General features: G+C 38.6%; 1 protein-coding gene across 1 annotated transcript in view; it reads right to left on the reverse strand.

The window, feature by feature from the left end:
* Positions 1-924: 924 nt before the first annotated feature.
* LOC308258114 (fatty acid desaturase 2-like protein FADS2B) overlaps positions 925-19,092 on the reverse strand; it is a gene marked incomplete at its 5' end in the record, with an annotated part of 32,390 nt that continues 14,222 nt past the window's right edge. The window contains 8 exons of the mRNA XM_080688371.1: positions 925-3,147; positions 4,588-4,713; positions 5,909-5,988; positions 7,786-7,882; positions 8,840-8,937; positions 9,130-9,206; positions 12,243-12,303; positions 15,239-15,364. Coding sequence (XP_080544497.1) covers positions 3,096-3,147; positions 4,588-4,713; positions 5,909-5,988; positions 7,786-7,882; positions 8,840-8,937; positions 9,130-9,206; positions 12,243-12,303; positions 15,239-15,364 — 717 coding nt within the window. The 3' untranslated portion in view covers positions 925-3,095. The remainder of the gene's footprint in view (positions 3,148-4,587; positions 4,714-5,908; positions 5,989-7,785; positions 7,883-8,839; positions 8,938-9,129; positions 9,207-12,242; positions 12,304-15,238; positions 15,365-19,092) is intronic.

Here is a 19,092-nt window from a genome sequence, read left to right on the forward strand (position 1 = left end):
TTTTAATAATTCAGAGTTAGAATATGGAAGTGCTTTTCCTATATTAGAAAAAATTTACCTTTCTATGTAGTTAGAAAGAATTACATTTACATACATCCCTTCTTTCCTTCCTCTCTTTTTTCCTTCCTTCCTTCCTTCCTTCCTTCCTTCCTTCCTTCCTTCCTTCCTTCCTTCCTTCCTTCTCTCCTCCCTTCCTTCCTTCTTTCCTTCCTTCCTTCTTTCCTTCCTTCAGTACATCTTTACTGATTCTGCAGGCTAGGGTGGAATAAAAATTAATTAAGGAATCATACAAATGAATGTAAAATTATACCTGTAATAATTGCTATAGAACATATCACAGTGGAGAAGCTTCCCTGGGATGTGTAGGTGAGTGACAGCTAACCAGATGAGAAGGGAGAGTGACAGAGAGGTCCAGACACTGGGTTCAGGAGCAAAGATTCTGTTGCAGAAGAAATTGTGAGGACTCAAAAGAAGCCATTGGGGCTGCAGCAGAGAGAGCATGTGCCAGAATGTTATAAGGTGGGGCAAGGTACATGGGGAAGGGCCAGTGTAGGCAAAGTCTGTAGGCATTGTTCCAGGTTGTTCTTTATTCAAAGAGCCATGGGAATCCATTGAAATGTTTCAGGTAGGACTGTATTATAACAATCAGGAGTCATCAGAAACCTACGGTATGAAGGGCAGAATGGAATGCCCTGCAGGCTGGATCATCTAAATTCCAATTCAGTGCTCAGAGATCTGGGAAACTGTCAAAGTAACAGGCCTTGGTTCTCCTCCTCTGGGAAATCTATTGAACAAGTAATATAAATATAGTCATGTGTCTCCCCAGATGTAAACACCAGTCACAGCAGGGTAAGATAGAGAAATCAATTGAGAGATTGAATTCAGGAAAAAGACTATTTTTTAATTTTTTTATTGTTTAAAGTATTACAAATAGTAGTACATATGTCTCTTTTTTCCCCCCCCAATTGACCTTCCCCCTGCCTCCCCTATCCCCCCAGCACATGCCCTCACCCCCCTCCCAGTGTCTTGGGTCCATTGGTTATGCTTACATGCATACATACAAGTCCTTCAGTAGATCTCTTACCTCCCCTCACCCCCCTATTGACTAGTACTAGTAAGTTAAAATGTATTCCATTATAAACTTTTGTTCTTACAGAGCACCTTTTTTGAACTGTACGTGAGAGCAGGGAGAATGATAGAGAGGTTCAGTAGCTAGTATAGTGTGTCTGTGCTTTTGCTCATATATTCATGGTGGGGGGTGGGGTGGAGAGCAGCTTACAGATGACCTCGGCTGCAGAGAGAGAAAGCAAATGGCATGACCTCCATTCAGCTTTCACGTTTCCCTTACATAATCTGTCTAAATCTCCCAGATTTGTTCAGTTTCACAGTAAACAGCTCCATTTGGGGAACTGCAACCTGGGCTAGTTTCCACCTTGAGGAAGGAATGTCTTGAGGTAGTGTGTCCAGGGAGAGGTCTGGTTGCTATTTCTAGTGACTAGGAGAACAAATCATGCTTGAACATCTCTGGGTGTTGGATAGAGAAAGCAACCACGTGCTCCACTCCCACTTGCAACCCTGATTTCAGGCAGGAGTAATCTTCTGTAGATCCACAGGCAGGAGGATTCTTGGCTCTTATCAGATCCACCCAGGGCTTACATTATGAAGAATTATGAGGTCAACAAAACTTTTTTCCCTTTTCATTCCCTACCAACTTCCCAATTGAATATTACTAGTATTTACATGCTCAGCCATTCAACCCATTCTCATTTCTTAGCTTTGGCATGCATGGATTACCCTTAGGACATGTGAGTAATTTAATGTATTTTCCTTCATTGCCCCTCTGGGGCTCCTGCTCCCTCTGCTTCAACCTCAGTGGCTTCTTTCAAGTCTCCACACTTTTTTTTTTTTCATGCTACAGGGTCTTTGCTTCACAACCCAGGGATTAAATTAAGAAAAAAATAAATAAACAAACAAAAAAAAAAAACCCCAAATATTTTGCAGAGTTTAGAAGAATGAGATGAAATGCTTCCTGGTAGAATGTCAGACAACAGATAAACCCCTAAAGCTGAGGATGGAGGTGCCATTTTTTTTTTTTCCCTGCAGACAGGTCATGTGTAAACTGCCCCTTCCTCTGTGAGTAGATGAGCAAAAGCACAGACATATTAAATATCACTATACTAGCTACTGAGAGTGTTGACTCATCCTTCTAGTATTGAAACTCTTTCGTCCTAAGACATGCTTCAGCAGGGTGTTATGTAACCGATGAAAAATGCCTTGACATAGCCTGTGGTCTAGTTTATAGAAAACATATCTCTCTCTTGCAGTAGGGTCACCTAATAATGAGGTTTGGCAATTCTGTTTTGGTGGGTAGGGATTAGGCAAACAAATCTTATAATCAGGGAGAGTCTATTCTTACTTTACCAGTTGTTGTTGGGACTAAACGTAGGAAGCACTTTTAAGAAATGTTATAACTTGGAAACAAATATATATATATATACACACACCAATTACACATGTGCAGTACAATAATGGAAGTCTGAAATGAGTATTTAAATACTTAGAGATTTTAATGTTAATTATACTCAACGTTTAAAGAAAAAGAAGTTCAAGTGTTTAAAAAAGAAATAAGCAAAAATTTTGTGCTTCACCAGGAACTTCTTAAATGTACGATTCTCTTCAAAGAGCAATTGCCCCATTTTTCAAAAAGTGCTCTATCTGAAGTCTCTCCTTGACCCTCTTCTGTCTATGTCCACATTGTCAGTGAGACTTTTACATGGCTCCTGTACTTATGCCCAGTGACTGAGATGATTTGAGTAAGGCCTGTTGGTAGGACTAAGTTAAAGATCTTTTGGAAAAAATAATAACATTGAACTCCATTTCTGATTTGACACTCTGGTCAAAACCATCTTGTGTTCTCTCTGCTTCTTATTTGCAGAGGAAACCTTCAGAGAAAGAGTTATCATGTATCCTTGGAGTTCACACGCCTGGCACACTCCGGTATGCCAATGGCACTGACAGGTAAGTGGGAAGTTCTTACACATTCACCAGCCTCCTTGAGAGATGCAATTACGTGCACATCAAGGCTGGCATCTGCATCATGTTTCATAGTATGCATCCATCCAGAGGGCTGCAGATTTCTTCAAGGACCTGTGGGAGGAGTGAACGAGATTATCAGGAGGTGAGACTCTAAGATAAAAGCTGCTATTCCATGGAACATATGCTCTTTTACTTGGTTCAGGGCCATGTTGTCATTTTCAGTTATATGTGAAAAATATCTTCTTCTGTTGCCCAGTGGAGGGAGTCAAATACACTGAATTGTGTTTTTAGCAGGTGAGTTCACCTTTTCTTTATGGAAGAGATTGTTCTTCTTTCATTTACTCTCTTCTGTATCCCAAACCATCACCTACCCTTTTCTCTAGTTTTTTTTTTAAACTCTTGAGATTCTACAAGATAAAGCATGCAACTGTATAACAATCCATCCAATATACACCTACCCCTCTTATTTTATAATGTGAAAGATACTTTTCTAGGCTCTGGGGATGCAACAGTGCATAGGAGAGAGGTGGGTCCTGTCCACGTGGAGTTTCTGGTCTAGTGGGAGACACATATTAAAGAATTTATTACCCAATATGTTATTTAGTCATGATTATGACACAAGTCATGAATGAAGAGAGCCAGGTGTGGCAAGAGCATGTGACTTAGTCATAGGCGCCAGGGAAGACTGAGGAGGAAAAAGCATTTGAGATGAGCCTTGAAAATGGACAAGCGCAGGTTGGAAGAACATTCTAGGCAGAAGAAAAGGTGACAAAGGAAGTGAAATGGCAAGGGCAGGGGGTTATGTAACAGATGAAGGGAGGCCAGGTATCTGGAGGGCAGAGAAGGAGGAAGAGAGTGGTAGAGTCTGACACTGGAGCACTCGGCAGGGATCAGATCAGAATAGGACTGGCCTTGTTGGCTTCTTTCAAGATACTGTTGTGGTTTTGTTTGCTTGTTTTTTCCTCCAATCCTAAAAGGAAGTTATTAAACCCAGATCACTGGCTGTTAGTCTGATCAGCACAATGCTTTTTAGGGAACTGAATGCTTCAGGATGGGTATGAATTTTCAGTTCCCTCAGGGCTTGCCATTCTTGGTCAGTTACCCTGGGGTCAGTCTATAGGGGGTTCAGTCATCCCTGTCCGATTCACACATTTATGTCCTGCTGGACCCTGCAAGTATCTTCATTTGCAACCCTGGACCAGAATCTTCGAAAGTCCCTCCCACCACTTATGTTGTCAAGCATGCAAAGGTTCTATAGGGGACACAAAGGCCAATAATACAGCCCTGGTTTTAAGAAGCTTAAACTTTTGTAGAAAGCCATTTCCACTAAGAAGTACCTAGAAGGCAGAGGTACATGGTAAAATTATTATTATTATTATTATTATTATTATTATTATTATCATCAAATCTTCAGTTGATGCTATTCATGTTCATGCCCGGCATACAGGAGCCCCTTAATAAATGGTTCTTCGGTGAATGAATCACAACTCAGTGAATAGTCTGGGGACCTGAAGAAAAATGAGAGCTGAGTTGAGGAGACTCTGTTATTACCTGACAATGTCTCCAAATGCTTTCAGTATGGGCTTATTCACATACTGCAATCCATGATTGGCACACAGGGACCTCACCAGAGGTGCCACCTTCTGATAATTATGGCGGGGCATAGTGGGAAACAGACTAGGGAAACAGAAACAGGAGATACAAAACTTAGACCTACAGAGCACCCGGAAAGAAGTTTCTTTCCTCATTACTAAATAAAATTATGTCAGCAATGCAGACCCAACCTTGACTTTGCACAATACTGCTGCAGGAAGTTAAAAAAACTTACCAAACACTCTTATCTTATCTCTTAACCTTCTGTGAGCCCTGTGGTTGGCAATGTTTGGGAGGAGCTAAGAAAATAAATATTAGCACCGTAAGAAATGTTTATATTTGGCAGCTCAAATGAAAGTATGGATTTTTTTTTTCCATTTTAAATTATCTAGAGAGCTGGAGATATTCACCTTCCATCTCTGTCTGTCTGTTTCTCTATCCATCTAACTCCTGCATCATGGATAGGTAAGTTCTAGTAATGACATGTGGGGAAAAGTTCTAGGATAGGACAGATGAGATTTCATCCAAGGCTTTTACTAATCAGCCAGCTGACTTTCTTGGGTTTTTATCTCCTCTTTGATAAAATATAAATAATAATTATGTCTTGTTTTGCTGGGATTTTAAAGAACTAACAAGAAAGGATAAAAAAAATCCTATGAGTTAGGTATAAGATCTCTTCCTTCACTATCACAGAAATGGCTTCGATAAAAGAGGTTGTGGAAAGTCTCTCCCCTGAATATTCTGGGGAGATTAACTCAAAGGATTATCATTTACTCTTTCTTTAGGGCATGTTTGCCTAACTGACCCATTGGTGATGTATTTCCAGATGCCATTTGGAAATTGCAGCAGACACTGGATTTCACTGTTGATTATTTTGTAACCTCAGCTCTAAAGATATAGATACAGATAGGCATTTAAATTAAATTACAATTAAGTTTCAACACAACTTGGTTACCCAGGTGTCATGATTTTTCTTAGGTTTTGCCAACAAACCAAATGCAAAGAAAACAATCAACAATTTCTAAATCCATGGGAATCTGGAAACCAAATCACTGGTAGTTTCTAAGATTTCACTCTATTTACTCACTATTGTTGTGCCTCCTTCTTTTCTTTTTTTTATTCTTTACCCTTAATGTTAGTAGAAAGATAGAAGTCTTTAAAGAATTCTGGTTTATTTTTTTCCTCTGAGATCCCAACCCTATGGCTCTGCTCTGGACTGTATGGAAGCTATTAGAAGTCAGAGCCCCTTCCCCTTTCATGGGTTGTTTCTATCACTCACTGGTGCTCGATTTGGAAGTTCAGGTGCCCAGTGAACCAGTCATTGAAAAAGGACTGTTCAACATTACAGGTGGCCAAGACCTGCAAAGAAAAAGTTTACGTTAGATATAAATAAGCTCAAGTGTCAAACAGAGAAAATGCTTAGTTCCCTCCTCCCCCAGGCAATCATTCAGTAAGTGTTCATTGATTACCTCTTTTGTGTAAGAAACTATGAGGAATAAAAAAGATAGGTGGTCCCAGGTAAATAAATAGCTTATAATTTAAAACATAAATAAGACATTTTACTAAGAAGTATATATAAGGCAATAGATATGAAAAAGTGCATAGAATTTGAGGGGGCTAAGTCACAATCAGCTCTTGTATACAAAAGACTAAAGTGTCACCAATGAGGACCTTGGCAGATAAAAGTGAGAATAAAGGAGTTTGGTAGAGGTTATAGGGGTTAGAATCCATTTCCATAGAATGGAATTGAAGGGCTTCTCAATGGGGAATAAGGCATTCATGGATTTTAACCAAGGGTTCAGTGCATAGAAGTACATTCAATGTAAATATTTTCCTTTGTAATCTAATGTATTTTATTTTATACATTGAAAAGTATTATCATGAGGAGTTTGTAGGCTTCTTCAGACTGCAAAGATTAAGATCCTTTGTGAATGTTATTTTATTCAATACCTTTCTAAGGTTTAATTCCAGATGAGTTGACATTTTGAATATTATTTTTGTGGTTGTTCTATGTCAGCATTTCTCAAAGCATTCTTCAGAAAACCTTGGGGTTCCCTACAACTTTTTTTTCAGGGGATCTGCAAGGTCAAAATTATTTCTGTAATACTTCTAAGACTTTTTTTTTCCTTTTCATTCTCCTTCTCTCATACTTGTACAGTAGATTTTCCCAGAGGCTACTAATATAGGAAGGTACCATCACCCTGATGTGTTGCTTTGATTCTTATACTAATTAATAATGAATTAATAAATGTTTGAAAGTGTTTTAATTTTAACTATAGTAAATATCCATGAATATAAATAACCTATATAAACACAAGCTCTTTCAGGTTCACAGTGACTTTAAAGAATGTCAAGTGGTTCTGTAACCAAAAAAATATGATAACCACTACTTGATGCCCTATGGAAGGTCCACTGAACTTGGAAGTGAGTTTGGAGAAGGAAGTAGAATTATGACTGGATTCCCCAGTCAATCGTGGCTCAGCAGGTGGAAGGCCGAGGAGGTAGGGCTGTTTTGCGCTGGTTAAAACTGAATCATTCACAGATGCTTGGAGAGCATGTCATGTCTCCTCACTGAGCCTCTCTACCTATACAAAGAAATGAGGTGCATTCCAGTGTCCTTTTGGGTGTTAAATTTATTCTGTAATTGAAAGGCTGTGTCACGTGGTCCCCAAATCTTTTCTATAAAGTATCGAACTGCAGATATTTTAATTCTCTGTCAGAGCTACTTAATTCTGCTGTTGTAGCATGAAAGCATTCATAGATAATATAAAAATGTATGAACATGGTTGTGTTCTAAGAAAATTTTTTTTTTTATAGAAATGGAAAGTGGGTCAGATTTGGCCCTTGAACTGTAGTTTACTGACCCTTGGTTTAGAGCAAAGGCCCTGAAATCAAACTGCCTGTGTTTAAAACTTGTTTGTACCACCTATTAACTATGTAATCTTATGCAAGTTACTCAACTTCTTCATTCCTCAATTTTATCATTTGCAATGTGGGAGTAATCATAGCACCTATCTCACGTAGTTAGATGCACAGTAGTTGACAGTGCTTGGTTTCTGGCAAGCATTGGATAAGAATGAATTCATATTATTGGAGGTAACCAGACTCGAAATCATTATGCTTTGAAGGATCCTCTCCCAGGAACTTCATTACTACCTGAGTACTGAGCCAGTCTCTGTTCTCCTCTCTGCTCATTTTCATTGGTATGTGGCTCATCTGCGTAACACATGCAATCCAGGGACTTTCAAGAAACCTTTTGGAGAATAAAAGGAGGAATTGATGACTCCTTGAGGTGTTACAGTTCCAATCACTGGGCTTACATAATTGCTGACAGAGTTGGCTGAGTATTGGAGGAAGTAAAAGTGACTCCAAGGTTCCAGTAAAATAGTGGTCATTTATTTTCCTCTTTAAATCTAGAAATGACACACTAGGCATTTGGTCACAAGACCTACCTTGCTGCCTAATGTGCAGAAGCAGTGTCCCAGTTTGCTGTAGCATTGGTGCAAGGATAAAAAAAAAAATACCTAACTTAAGGGCATACACAGCCTGGGCTTTGTCATCAGGTAGAGCTGGGTTCAAGTTCTGGTTTGGTACTGCCATTGGACCTTACAAGCTCTGTAGCCTTGGGCAAGTGATTTAATCACTCTGAGCTCCAGCTTTCTTAGCAGAAAATAAGATACTATCTACAATACAGGATCATTCAAGGATTGCAGCAAATAAGAGAATGCCTATTAAGCCTTCAGTAAAGTGCCTAATGCAGAGTAGATATTATTATCTTTATTATTATGTAGGATTTAGAATAATAAAGTAAAATAATGAGGGGGTAAATTGGGAATTTGAAGAGTGCTATTCAGTGGGAAGTCATTTTGGTTTTGGGAAAATTCCTAGTCATAAAATAACTTTTAAAAATTTCTTCTCTTCCATTATCTTTGGAAGGATTATGATGTCCAACTGGATTACAGTTTTAAAAGATTTTGGGGTCAGGTGAAATACTTAATTGGGAATTAAGCAAGTGGGAACAAAAAGAGAAGATCAGGCCAATATTTTTTTCTAAGGAGCACTTCTTACTCAAGTATTTCAACTTTTTTTTTTTCTTCACAGTTACAGAGAATAGGGCATGGTGCCATAATCTTATGCTAATCACAAATGGATTAGATAAGGAAGATAAGAGAATTATCTAGGCAATAAGTGGATATTCCTGCTTTCTTACTTGACCAAATATATGAGCAATATTGTTCCGAAGATTCCATAGAAAGGGCCAAATGTGATGAAATATCGGATGTAAAAACTGCTGACCCAGACAATGTCCTGCAGAGAGAAGTGTTGAAAGTTAGATGCTGTGAACACAATCTCATTTCCCCTTCATTGGGCTAGGGTGCCTTCATGTACTGGCTAAATCTTATGTCTCACTATTCAAAGAAGCTCTATCTGAAAGAGACTAAGCATTTTCATTTCCCATTTTCTACTTGATTTAGCTTCAGAGAATGAGTTGTTACTCACCCTCCAATATCTTCTGAGGTACATCACTTGCATGGATTGCAGGTTGAAATATACAGGCATGAGGAGGGGAAGCGCAACTGAAAACAACAACAATAACAAAAAATATGATGAATAAATGAGTAGAATGTATCCTCAGTGCAAGTCAACAGGGCTCTATCTCCTTAACATGCCACCCTGCAATATTGCCTCTGAGAAGGGCAGCAAGCTTGAGATACAAAATGGGATTTTTGATTCTATGAGGCTGAACCAGGAATTTGGTTCAAGCTTCCTCAAGAAGACTAGGGAAGCGCTCAAGATTTGAGTCATTCTTGATGGAGGCATCCTAAAAGAGCTTTTACTGTGAGCTTTCAAGTTATCTTAAGGCCCATGGAAACCTTCCATCCTTCACAATCCTTAGGATAGGGCCTGGTCACAATATGTCAAGGTGGCAGAAATAAAGAAGCTGTACTCCTTTATTGGCTTAAGAATCATTTACCTGCCTTTCCCCCAGGATCAGTGAGGCCAGAGCACAAACAAGTCTTATGGAGAGCCTTTGGGTTTTGACAGACTCTCTCCTTGACCACACTTTATTCAGGTCCTCTGAGTCCTCTTCTAGACTAGGCTTGTGTCCGCTGCAAACTCTCAAACTATGTAACCCCTCAGCACAAATGACTTGATCCAGCCCACATACTAAGAAACTTGAACAAATACTAGCATAGTTTCTAACAGCTCAGGGCCACATCCCTGGGATGCCTTTCTTTTCTTAGAACATTTATGTTAGAAATCTTACAATTGTAAATGCTTTCTCTGTCCCACTGAGATATAGCTTCGATGACCCAGAAATGGCTTCCTTAAGGACTTGAGAATCATCTGTTTGAAATATAATCACGAAGAAGGTTAGGGCCCTGTCTCCCAGGTGCTGTGGGAGGGTAGGAGCCTAACTTCCATTAGCACCAATAGCAGACACAGATGGCCTAATCACATTGGCCAATTTCTCATCCCCTCAGCTCTTTCAGGAATATCCATTAGCATGCCCCCATGTTTTAAAAGTGCTCCACTTTTTGTTTTAGCAGCGTTGAGCTCAGTTTACATTGAAGCCCTCTCCTTTACTGCAATAGCTGGAATAAAATATGTCTTGCCATCTCTAACAAATGTCTAGCTCTGTTTCCCTTTGACAGTTTTAGTATGATTCATTTGTACCTGAGATGCTAAGTTGGCATTTGAAGGGAAAGGACACAATGAAAGCCCCTGTGGGCAATGTGGCTTGGGAGGGGGAGATTCTGCAGTGATTCCACAGCATTCATTCATTTTTCATAAGCTAAGGGCGTATTGCCGCATGAAAGATGGGAAGAATTCAGAAAAGAAATTCTTATGTGAACACTCATCTAGCTAGGTTGGAGGTTAGCTACCTTTCAAAATGGGGCACCAGTGTCCTCCTTCTTCTTTTTGGTTATGCAAGAGAAGGAGCAGGTGATTACTATAAGATGGGCTGCAGGATTCCAGCAGTGGAAGGGGCAACAGTGGAATTAAATCCCTATGTCTCAAAAAAATTGGACCACAGGCCATCTGTTCAGGCATGTTACAGATGACCACTGGCAGCAAATATTTGGGAAAATCAGATAATCTGCAACAGAGTTTCTTAGCTTTGGCCCTGTTGGAATTTTGGGCCCAATAACTCTTTGTTGTTAGGGGCTGTCCTGTGTATTGTGGGATGTTTAATAGCATCCCTGGCTTGTACCTCCCAGATCCAGTACTATCTCTCCCCTTCTGCTGCGATAACCAAAAATGCTTCTAAACATTGTCAAATGTCCCACTGGGAGCAACATTGCTCCTGGTTAAGAACCCTGATCTACAGAAAATGTTTGTATCCTTCCCTGATTTTGGTTTATTTCCCAAATGTTTTAGAGATGAACATTTTGGGGTTCCACGAAACCTTTTTATGTGAGCTGTCATGGTTTTGATTTTGCTTAGGATCAAAGCATTTGGCTTCTGATGATCTTTATTAGTTTTAGCATTATTTAGCTACCCTGTTTTCTTTGTAATTCTCACCCAAGGAGTGAGGATATTTTTCCCATTGATTTTTAGAGAGAGTGGAAGGGAGGGGGAGACAGAGAGAGGAAAGAGAGAAACATTGATGTGAAAGAGACACATTCATTGGTTGCCTCCCACAAATGCCCTGACCAAGGGTGGGGATTGAACCTGCAACCCAGGTACATGCCCTTGACTAGGAATTGAACCCAAGACCCTTAGGTGCCCAGGCCAATGCTCCAACCACTGAGCACACTGTCCAGGGCTACCCTATTTTCTTTTAAGCCTGGACCCACATCCCACATTTCTATTATCTATCTATCTATCTATCTATCTATCTATCTATCTATCTATCTATCATGTATCTATCATGTATCTATCTATCTATCTATCTATCTATCTATCTATCTATCTATCTATCTATCTATCTATTTATCATCTATCTATCATCTATCTATCTATTATCTATCTATCTATCATCTATCTATCTATCTATCTATCTATCTATCTATCTATCTATCATCTATCTATCTACCATCTATCTGTCTATCTACTTATCATCTAGCACCTATCTATCATCTATCTGTCTATGCTTACTAAAATATCTTCTACAACTGTATGTAAGCCATGGAAACAGCCAGCTTTCTTTCACACAGAAGCTGTATAAGTGCCTTTTGTTCCCGGGTCTCTACTTTTTCTGGCATCATACTGCCAATGCTTTGGCATTCTTTTCCTATCTCTCTTCCCTCCCTACCCAAATGCCACTATTCTTTTCTTCTTGTAGGTGTTTAGTCTTTCCACAATTAGAGTCCTAGATTCAAGATTCCTTGATTGGCATCCTGTCTTCCATCCTTCTCAGAGCATTTCCTTCCCTACCCAATATCCAGAGTGATGAAATGCCTATTAAAGATTCCTATTTGCTTCTCCATTTTTCCTTTTCAGTTTTCCACCCCAGTAAGTCTGAAAGAAGGCATTACGCTTTCCTCAGTTATAAGACAACATGGGCTGGTCTCTATGTGAGAGCATTCCAGTCATGTTTTCTGGCTTGACTACTGCTTGCTTCAAGGAAATGGAATGATAAGGAATTTGGCTTCAAGGAGACTCACCCATGTAGAAGTAAAGGTGCTGCTTTTCATAGTTAATGTATTTGATTTTCTTCTTGCCATACTGAATGGAGAGAGAATAAAACTGAAATAAGAGACAATACTTCTGGCCATTACACTCGAGGACATCTGTGTGTTTGTGAGTGTCTAAAATCTCTATGGAAAGAGCCATATGATCAGAGTTCATTGGTTGTTGAACTTAAGGCACTAAAAGAAGCAGAAGTGGAGTGGGGGGAAATATTGTGGCATCTTTTTGCCTTAATTAAATATGAGCAATTCTTGTATAGATGGTTTATTCCATTTGACTACTGTATGTGGATTTTGATCACTAAAAAAAATTTTATTGGCATAGAAGCCATCTTGAGATTTTTTTGGTCCTTCTGTGGAGTGGTAATTGAAAAGGCACATTTCTGATGAGTTTTATTTTTAATCTTTTTAATATTTTATTGATTTTTTTACAGAGAGGAAGAGAGAGGGATAGAGAGTTAGAAACATTGATGGGAGAGAAACATCTATCAGCTGCCTCCTGCACACCTCCTGCTAGGGATGTGCCCACAACCACGGTAAATGCCCTTGACTGGAATTGAACCTGGGACCTTTCAGTTCGCAGGCCGACGCTCTACCCACTGAGCCAAACCGGTCAGGGCTGATGAGTTTTTCTATCTCTTCTTTAACAATGGTGTTTACAATTCTGCTTGAAGCTCAGTTTCTATCTACATTTATTCAATAGATATCTATTGAATGGTCATGTGATAAAAGATATAGGCATGGCCTCTCCTATCTGTTCCATCTTTCCTCATTTGTGTTCTGATTATGGATCTCATGCTGTAATTTACTATTTGTAAAGCACAGTGATATTATATATATCAGTACTGGAAATTTGATTTATTTTCTAGGGGTCTCCTTCATGTAATCTGTTCTCAGTGCATGAAGACAGAAAATATCTTGAGAGGAGAAATAAAAGTATTGGTTATACCTCCAATAACTAGCAGGCACTCAATAAATGGTTTAATTGAATGAATGAATGGCAATTCACATCCCACTGTATATTTTATCTGTATATTCACTCAGTTACACTATGGGCAAGGTTTGACTCTTGCTTTCCCCATTCTTTTAATACTTTCCCACCTACATATAGATTTCCTCTCTTATTTGGAGAGTAGGTCTGATCCTTTCTTCTCGTATTGTTATAAATAAAAAGAAATGTCATGGTGATGACATAATAATAGCTATTTGCAGTTACTCTCAAACTTCCAAATATTTAAGTGGTGGGAAAATGGAAAAGGAAATACATAAAGAATGCTTGAGAGTTAGCAAACCTAGGAGAAAGGCTGGTTTTGAGAGTCATTTCAAAGGAGTATGCTGAGTCTTACAGGTGCATAGGAATTGGCATGTAGAAGATTTAATTAATGCTTGTTGAAAGAATGAATGTTTGAAGAAAGTGATAGAAATATTGACAATAAAATGTGAGAAAGCAAATATTCTAGACTCATCAGAACTATTTTTGATGTGAAACAACTGAATTTTAGAGTATAAATAATTTTAAGTAATGTTTTGTGCAGTAGCTTTGAAACTATGTTATATAGATCCCTAAGATTCTAGGGACATGTCCCAAAAGCAACAGTAAAACTTGGAGAGGTGGCCCTGATAATTTGTAAAGCTCTAGAGAAGCCCCTTCTGAAGAAGGTCAAGCTGCTTCATGAACTTCAGTGAGACAAATCTCTCTTTGTCAGGGGGGATAATAATAAATCAAATGTCACAATTTTAGTGATGAGCATGAAGTTCACAAACGTTAGAGAGATCCAATTTGTTTGCGGAGCCATGGTCAAAAGCAACTGATTCACAATCACAGCCTTGGATTTTGTTTTTCAAAATATAGGCAAGATAATTTTTTTCCTAATTCAGATGGAAAAGAGGGTACTACAAGACCCAGACAGCAACTGACTAAGCTAGATTCTTATTTCTATAAAACTCCAGAATAGTCCTAGGAGAAGATAGCAGATTCTTCCTAAGTACCCAACTCCCAGGATCCATGTCCTTAGACCTCCTATTGAATGAAGACTTCTAAGAAACTTGTTGATTGTCCTTTACATGATGACATTAAGTTGAGGTTTAAAAAAGAAAATCAAAAATTGAGAAATTCTGGAGTTGACTTTTCCCTTCCTTTTTCTATATTTTAAGAAATATAAATTAGAGGTGGGGTCTCTAAGTATCTTAAGAAACATTTGGGCTGTGGTTCATGTGTAAATGTACCAAAATAAACATGAACTAAAAAGAATAGCATTGTCTGAGCTAGAATTAGTCGAAATAATTAGAGATTTAGATGTTTGTGCTTTAGTGCTTATTGAATGTACTGACCTGTTTCCCTGAGTGAATATCTTCATATTCTTGGAGAGTCATTGTTGACTTCACATCACCTAGTTTTACTACCTAACATTAGCATATGTTGCCTGAAAGCTAGTGACAGGAAGTGGGCAGGTGTTTGCTTGTCATCAGGATTGCTCAAACAGGGTGATATGAGTTATATTTTTACACTAGGACCGTGGTCGGCAAACTGTGGCTCGCGAGCCACATGCGGCTCTTTGGCTCCTTGAGTGTGGCTCTTCCACAAAATACCATGGCCTGGGCGAGTCTATTTTGAAGAAGTGGCATTAGAAGAAGTTTAAGTTTAAAAAATTTGGCTCTCAAAAGAAATTTCAATTGTTGTACTGTTGATATTTGGCTCTGTTGACTAATGAGTTTGCCGACCACTGCACTAGGAGGTTGTACTGAATAACTTTTAAGGACATAGAGTCATGCACTCCACATCTCCTAATTTTACAATCCCAGGTTCAGTTATTTAAAATCTATATCCTGGACTTAAAAAGAGAGATGTTCTCAGGACACGTGTGAATTTGGAAGCTCTGGCTTGATCTTTCCAAAACAAGGCAATAGGCCTGTCTAAGAACCTCCTCTAGAAACTTCTAGAAACTTCTGTTGGCCAGGACTTCTAAACGTACCTTGATAGGTTGCAAATCTCCAACCAGGAAAAGTGGACCCACATCAATATCTGGGTCTTTTGGGTAAATGTTTGGTTTTATGTGATGTTGGAAGTGTCGGTGATTCCACCATTTTACTGACAGGCCCTGAGGAGAAGAGAAGGTTCATTAGTGGTGGCAAGATTTCTCTTTTGAAATGCCCTTCAAGATTAGAGTTTTTTACATGCTTCTCCAAAGTCAAAACGAGACATTTGAGCTTCTCAAACTTGCCCCCCACTGCTGGGTCACAGAATGATTCATTGGACAGGGGTTCTCAAAGCCTACAAACAAATAGTCATCTGAGTCAGGAACATAAATTCAGGCTCAAACAACATGTGATGATGAAAAATCATAAGAATCTGGTGAAATGAAATAATTTCCTATTTTTCTATTGTGATTCTTATTAAAAAAATTCTGGCCCTAGGTAGTTTGGCTCAGTGGATACAGCACCGGCTTGCAGACTGAAGGGTCCCAGGTTTGATTCTGGTCAAAGGCAGTTACCTTGGGTGCAGGCTCCTCCTCCCTGGCCCGGGCCCTGGTTGGGGCTTGTGCAGAAGGAAACCAATCAATGTGTTTCTCTCATATCGCTATTTCTCTCTGTCTTTCCCTCTCTCTTCCACTCTCTCTCTCTCTCAAAAAAAAAAAAAAAAAAAAAAAAAAAGGGAAAAATATCCTTGGGTGAGTATTAAAAAAAAACAAACTCTTATAATTCTGGATGTAGGTGGGGCAGAGAGTAGTTTTTCTATTTAAAAAAAATAAAAGGAAACCTCAGCTCTAAGACTTTAATTAGTTGTGGAGGAAAACAGGAATCCTACTTCAATGAATATTTCAAAGAATATGGATTTGAAGTGATTTCCTAGGGGAGCTTGGCTCAGATGATTGCATGTCCAGGCTTCAGTGCTCTCATATAAAAATAAATGAGAACAAAAATATTTTAGCTGATGTCATGCTTGAATCATCCCTGATTACGTTGCTTGTGATTTTATCTCTGAATTAAAGTCTAAAGGTCTTAGCAGAGCAAAGGAATTAGAGGCATATCAACCTAATTTCATATACTAGATGTATAAATAGTACTGTGTGGTTTGGGCAAATTACCTGCTCTCCTTAAGGCTCAATTTCATTTCCAGTAAAAATAGTATGATAATATTTACCTCCATGAGTCATTTGGGGAGATATGAGAAGTTTTATGCAAAATGTTGGCATATTGAGATATTTAATTTCCCCTCCTTTCCCCTATTGTGTTAATCACGCACAGAAGAATAAGCAGCAGTAGGTTTTTATTGTGCATTTGATGTCTCTCAATAACTGGCCAATACATGTTTTAGATCTTCACTATCCAATACATTAGCCATAGTCATATGTGGCTATTGAATATTTGAAATGTGACCAAATTAAGATGAATTGTAAGTGTATAATGCATACTGATTTTTAAAGATTCAAGATAAAAAAGAAATACAAATATCTTAATAATTTTTAGACTGATTACCTATTGAAATGATGATATTTGAATACACAGAGTAATAAAATTACCTTTTAACATGTGGCTATTAGAAAATTTAAAGTGACTTACCAGGTACACACTATACATCTATGGTGCAAGAGATGGCTTTGTTTGAAAAATCTGTTAGCATTGCCTTCCCATAGTCTTCACTGCAGTTTTCTCTTAGCAACCCAAGCCCTCAATCATCAGGAGCAGTATTCTCTTCTCACTTTTCACATTCCCTAATGTCCTTCCAGTGGAATCTCTCTCCAGTCCAGCGCTCTCTCCTGAATCTCATGCTTGAATGGGAGATCACTTTCAAAACATTTTCTTTGGATGTCTCATGACACCTCAAACTCAACATGGAGTCATCAGTTTCTATTCCCCTTTTGGGTCTCTAATGGACTCTGCATTTCTCCTATTAAATTGTATACCATCCACTCACTCTTACAACTGTGTACTCACTCATTTATTCACCCACTCATTATGTTCTTTGAAGTATGTCCCATGTATCAGATACTGAAGTAGGCAGTATTTAGAATATAAAGATAGACATGACTAGATGGGATTCCCACATTTATGAAACATATAATTTAATAAGAGCAGGAGACAACTTAACAAGGACACTGTGATAAGCAATGGTTCTCTTTTTCAATTAAATCCTCTGATAGCCAATATCTTGGCCTCTTCTACCAGCTTACTATACCCTTCAGCCAACAACTATCTATGGAAATTGGTAATATGACAGACAGGATTTGATTCACGAAGGTCAGAGAGCATCTGCTCAAGGTTGTGGAACTTAGAACAGTGGTCAGAGTGGTGTGGGTGTGATCTAAAGCAGCTGGCTCCTCCCTGGCTCCTCTGTCTGGAAGCTACAATTTCTGGAGATAAGGGAGAGAGTGATCCCTGGGGAAGTAAGGATTACCAACTTTGCGCAAAACAGGCTACTGGGCACCTAGTTCCATACAGGAACCACCCTAAGTCATCCTTCATTTTCACATTATGTCCTTTCTTAGGGCAGTAGCCAGGGTTTGAACTGAAACCATCCTGAATCTAAAGTCCTGCTACTAGGTGTGTGCCCTTGACCAATTTCATCATCTGTGAAATGGATGAGGTTACCGGAAGGATTACAGGAAATACCATGCTTGACACTCTTCCCCCCAAAATGTTTTAGGATATAGTCATGGAAACAATATAAGCCAGATTTTTAAGGAAGGTTTTAATTTCAACTATCTGCTTCTTTATCTCTATAATAATACTTGATTTTTATAGTTTGCAAAATATGCATATGGGGGTGAGGGGTAAAAATATGCTACAGGGAGTCCATTTTGATTTTCACATTGCACAGAAGTCCAAAATGTATGCGGACATTTTGTGGTTTATTTTCAGAAACACTATTTTCTTATGCAAGCATGGCAAAGACCAAAATGTATATATTTTTGCACAGCTGGTGGATGAAAATTCCAAATAATCTCAATATCTGTGCCTTTTCCAGGTGGGAGGAGAGTAAATTAATGTGAAATCAAGCTTTGAAATTTAAAATTGTCGTACATGTACAAAGTGGGGATGTTTGCTGTTTATAGGATAATTTTCTTTGTTACCCCCTTCCTCTCCCTAGCTCACCTTTCTTCCCCACAGGTAACTCTCTCCTGTGCATAGTTGAAGCCTATATTAGTTTTGCTCATAAATCATTAGTTTTGCCCGAGTGCACTTGATTTGCTTTTATTTACTTTTAAAATCTTTATTGTTGAAAGTATTACAGATGTCTCCCTTTTTCCCCATTGATCCCTTCTAGACCACTTATGATTTGCTTTTAGAGCCATTTACCATTTATTTACTTTGGTCATGAGTCATCAAGATTATATTCAAAATTGTTTCTGGAGACAAAATTTATAACAAGAGAGCTGTGTACAAATTTGGATCAATGGGAAAGCAATAGTTTTTTTTAAAAAAGTACCAGCAAGGGTGGACTTGATTGAAATATTACATTCACTGGCACTAAATCAATTGTCAATTATCTCCAGAGCAGATGAGTCTCATTTTTCCTCTGACTTTCTCATTTTTCCTTCCTTCCTGGGGGAGGGAGGCTGAGAGGGTACACTACCTGAATCCCACAATGCTATAAAGAACCACCTTTGCTTTATTTCTGTGTTAAAGATTTCTGAGTGAATCCCAAAACACTTCATCTAACACTAGTGGATAAAGGGCTGAATAGTGTACTTACAGGAATTTTCACATTAAACTTGTTACATAAAATGACAATATATTATTCCTTCTAACCATGTGGGGGAACAGATATTTCTGACCTTAATCCTGACTCAATTCTATGTTATTTTAAGATATTTAAGCCTCATTT

This window comes from Plecotus auritus (genome assembly GCF_963455305.1).
Source record: "Plecotus auritus genome assembly, chromosome: 9".
Lineage (NCBI taxonomy): Eukaryota > Metazoa > Chordata > Mammalia > Chiroptera > Vespertilionidae > Plecotus > Plecotus auritus.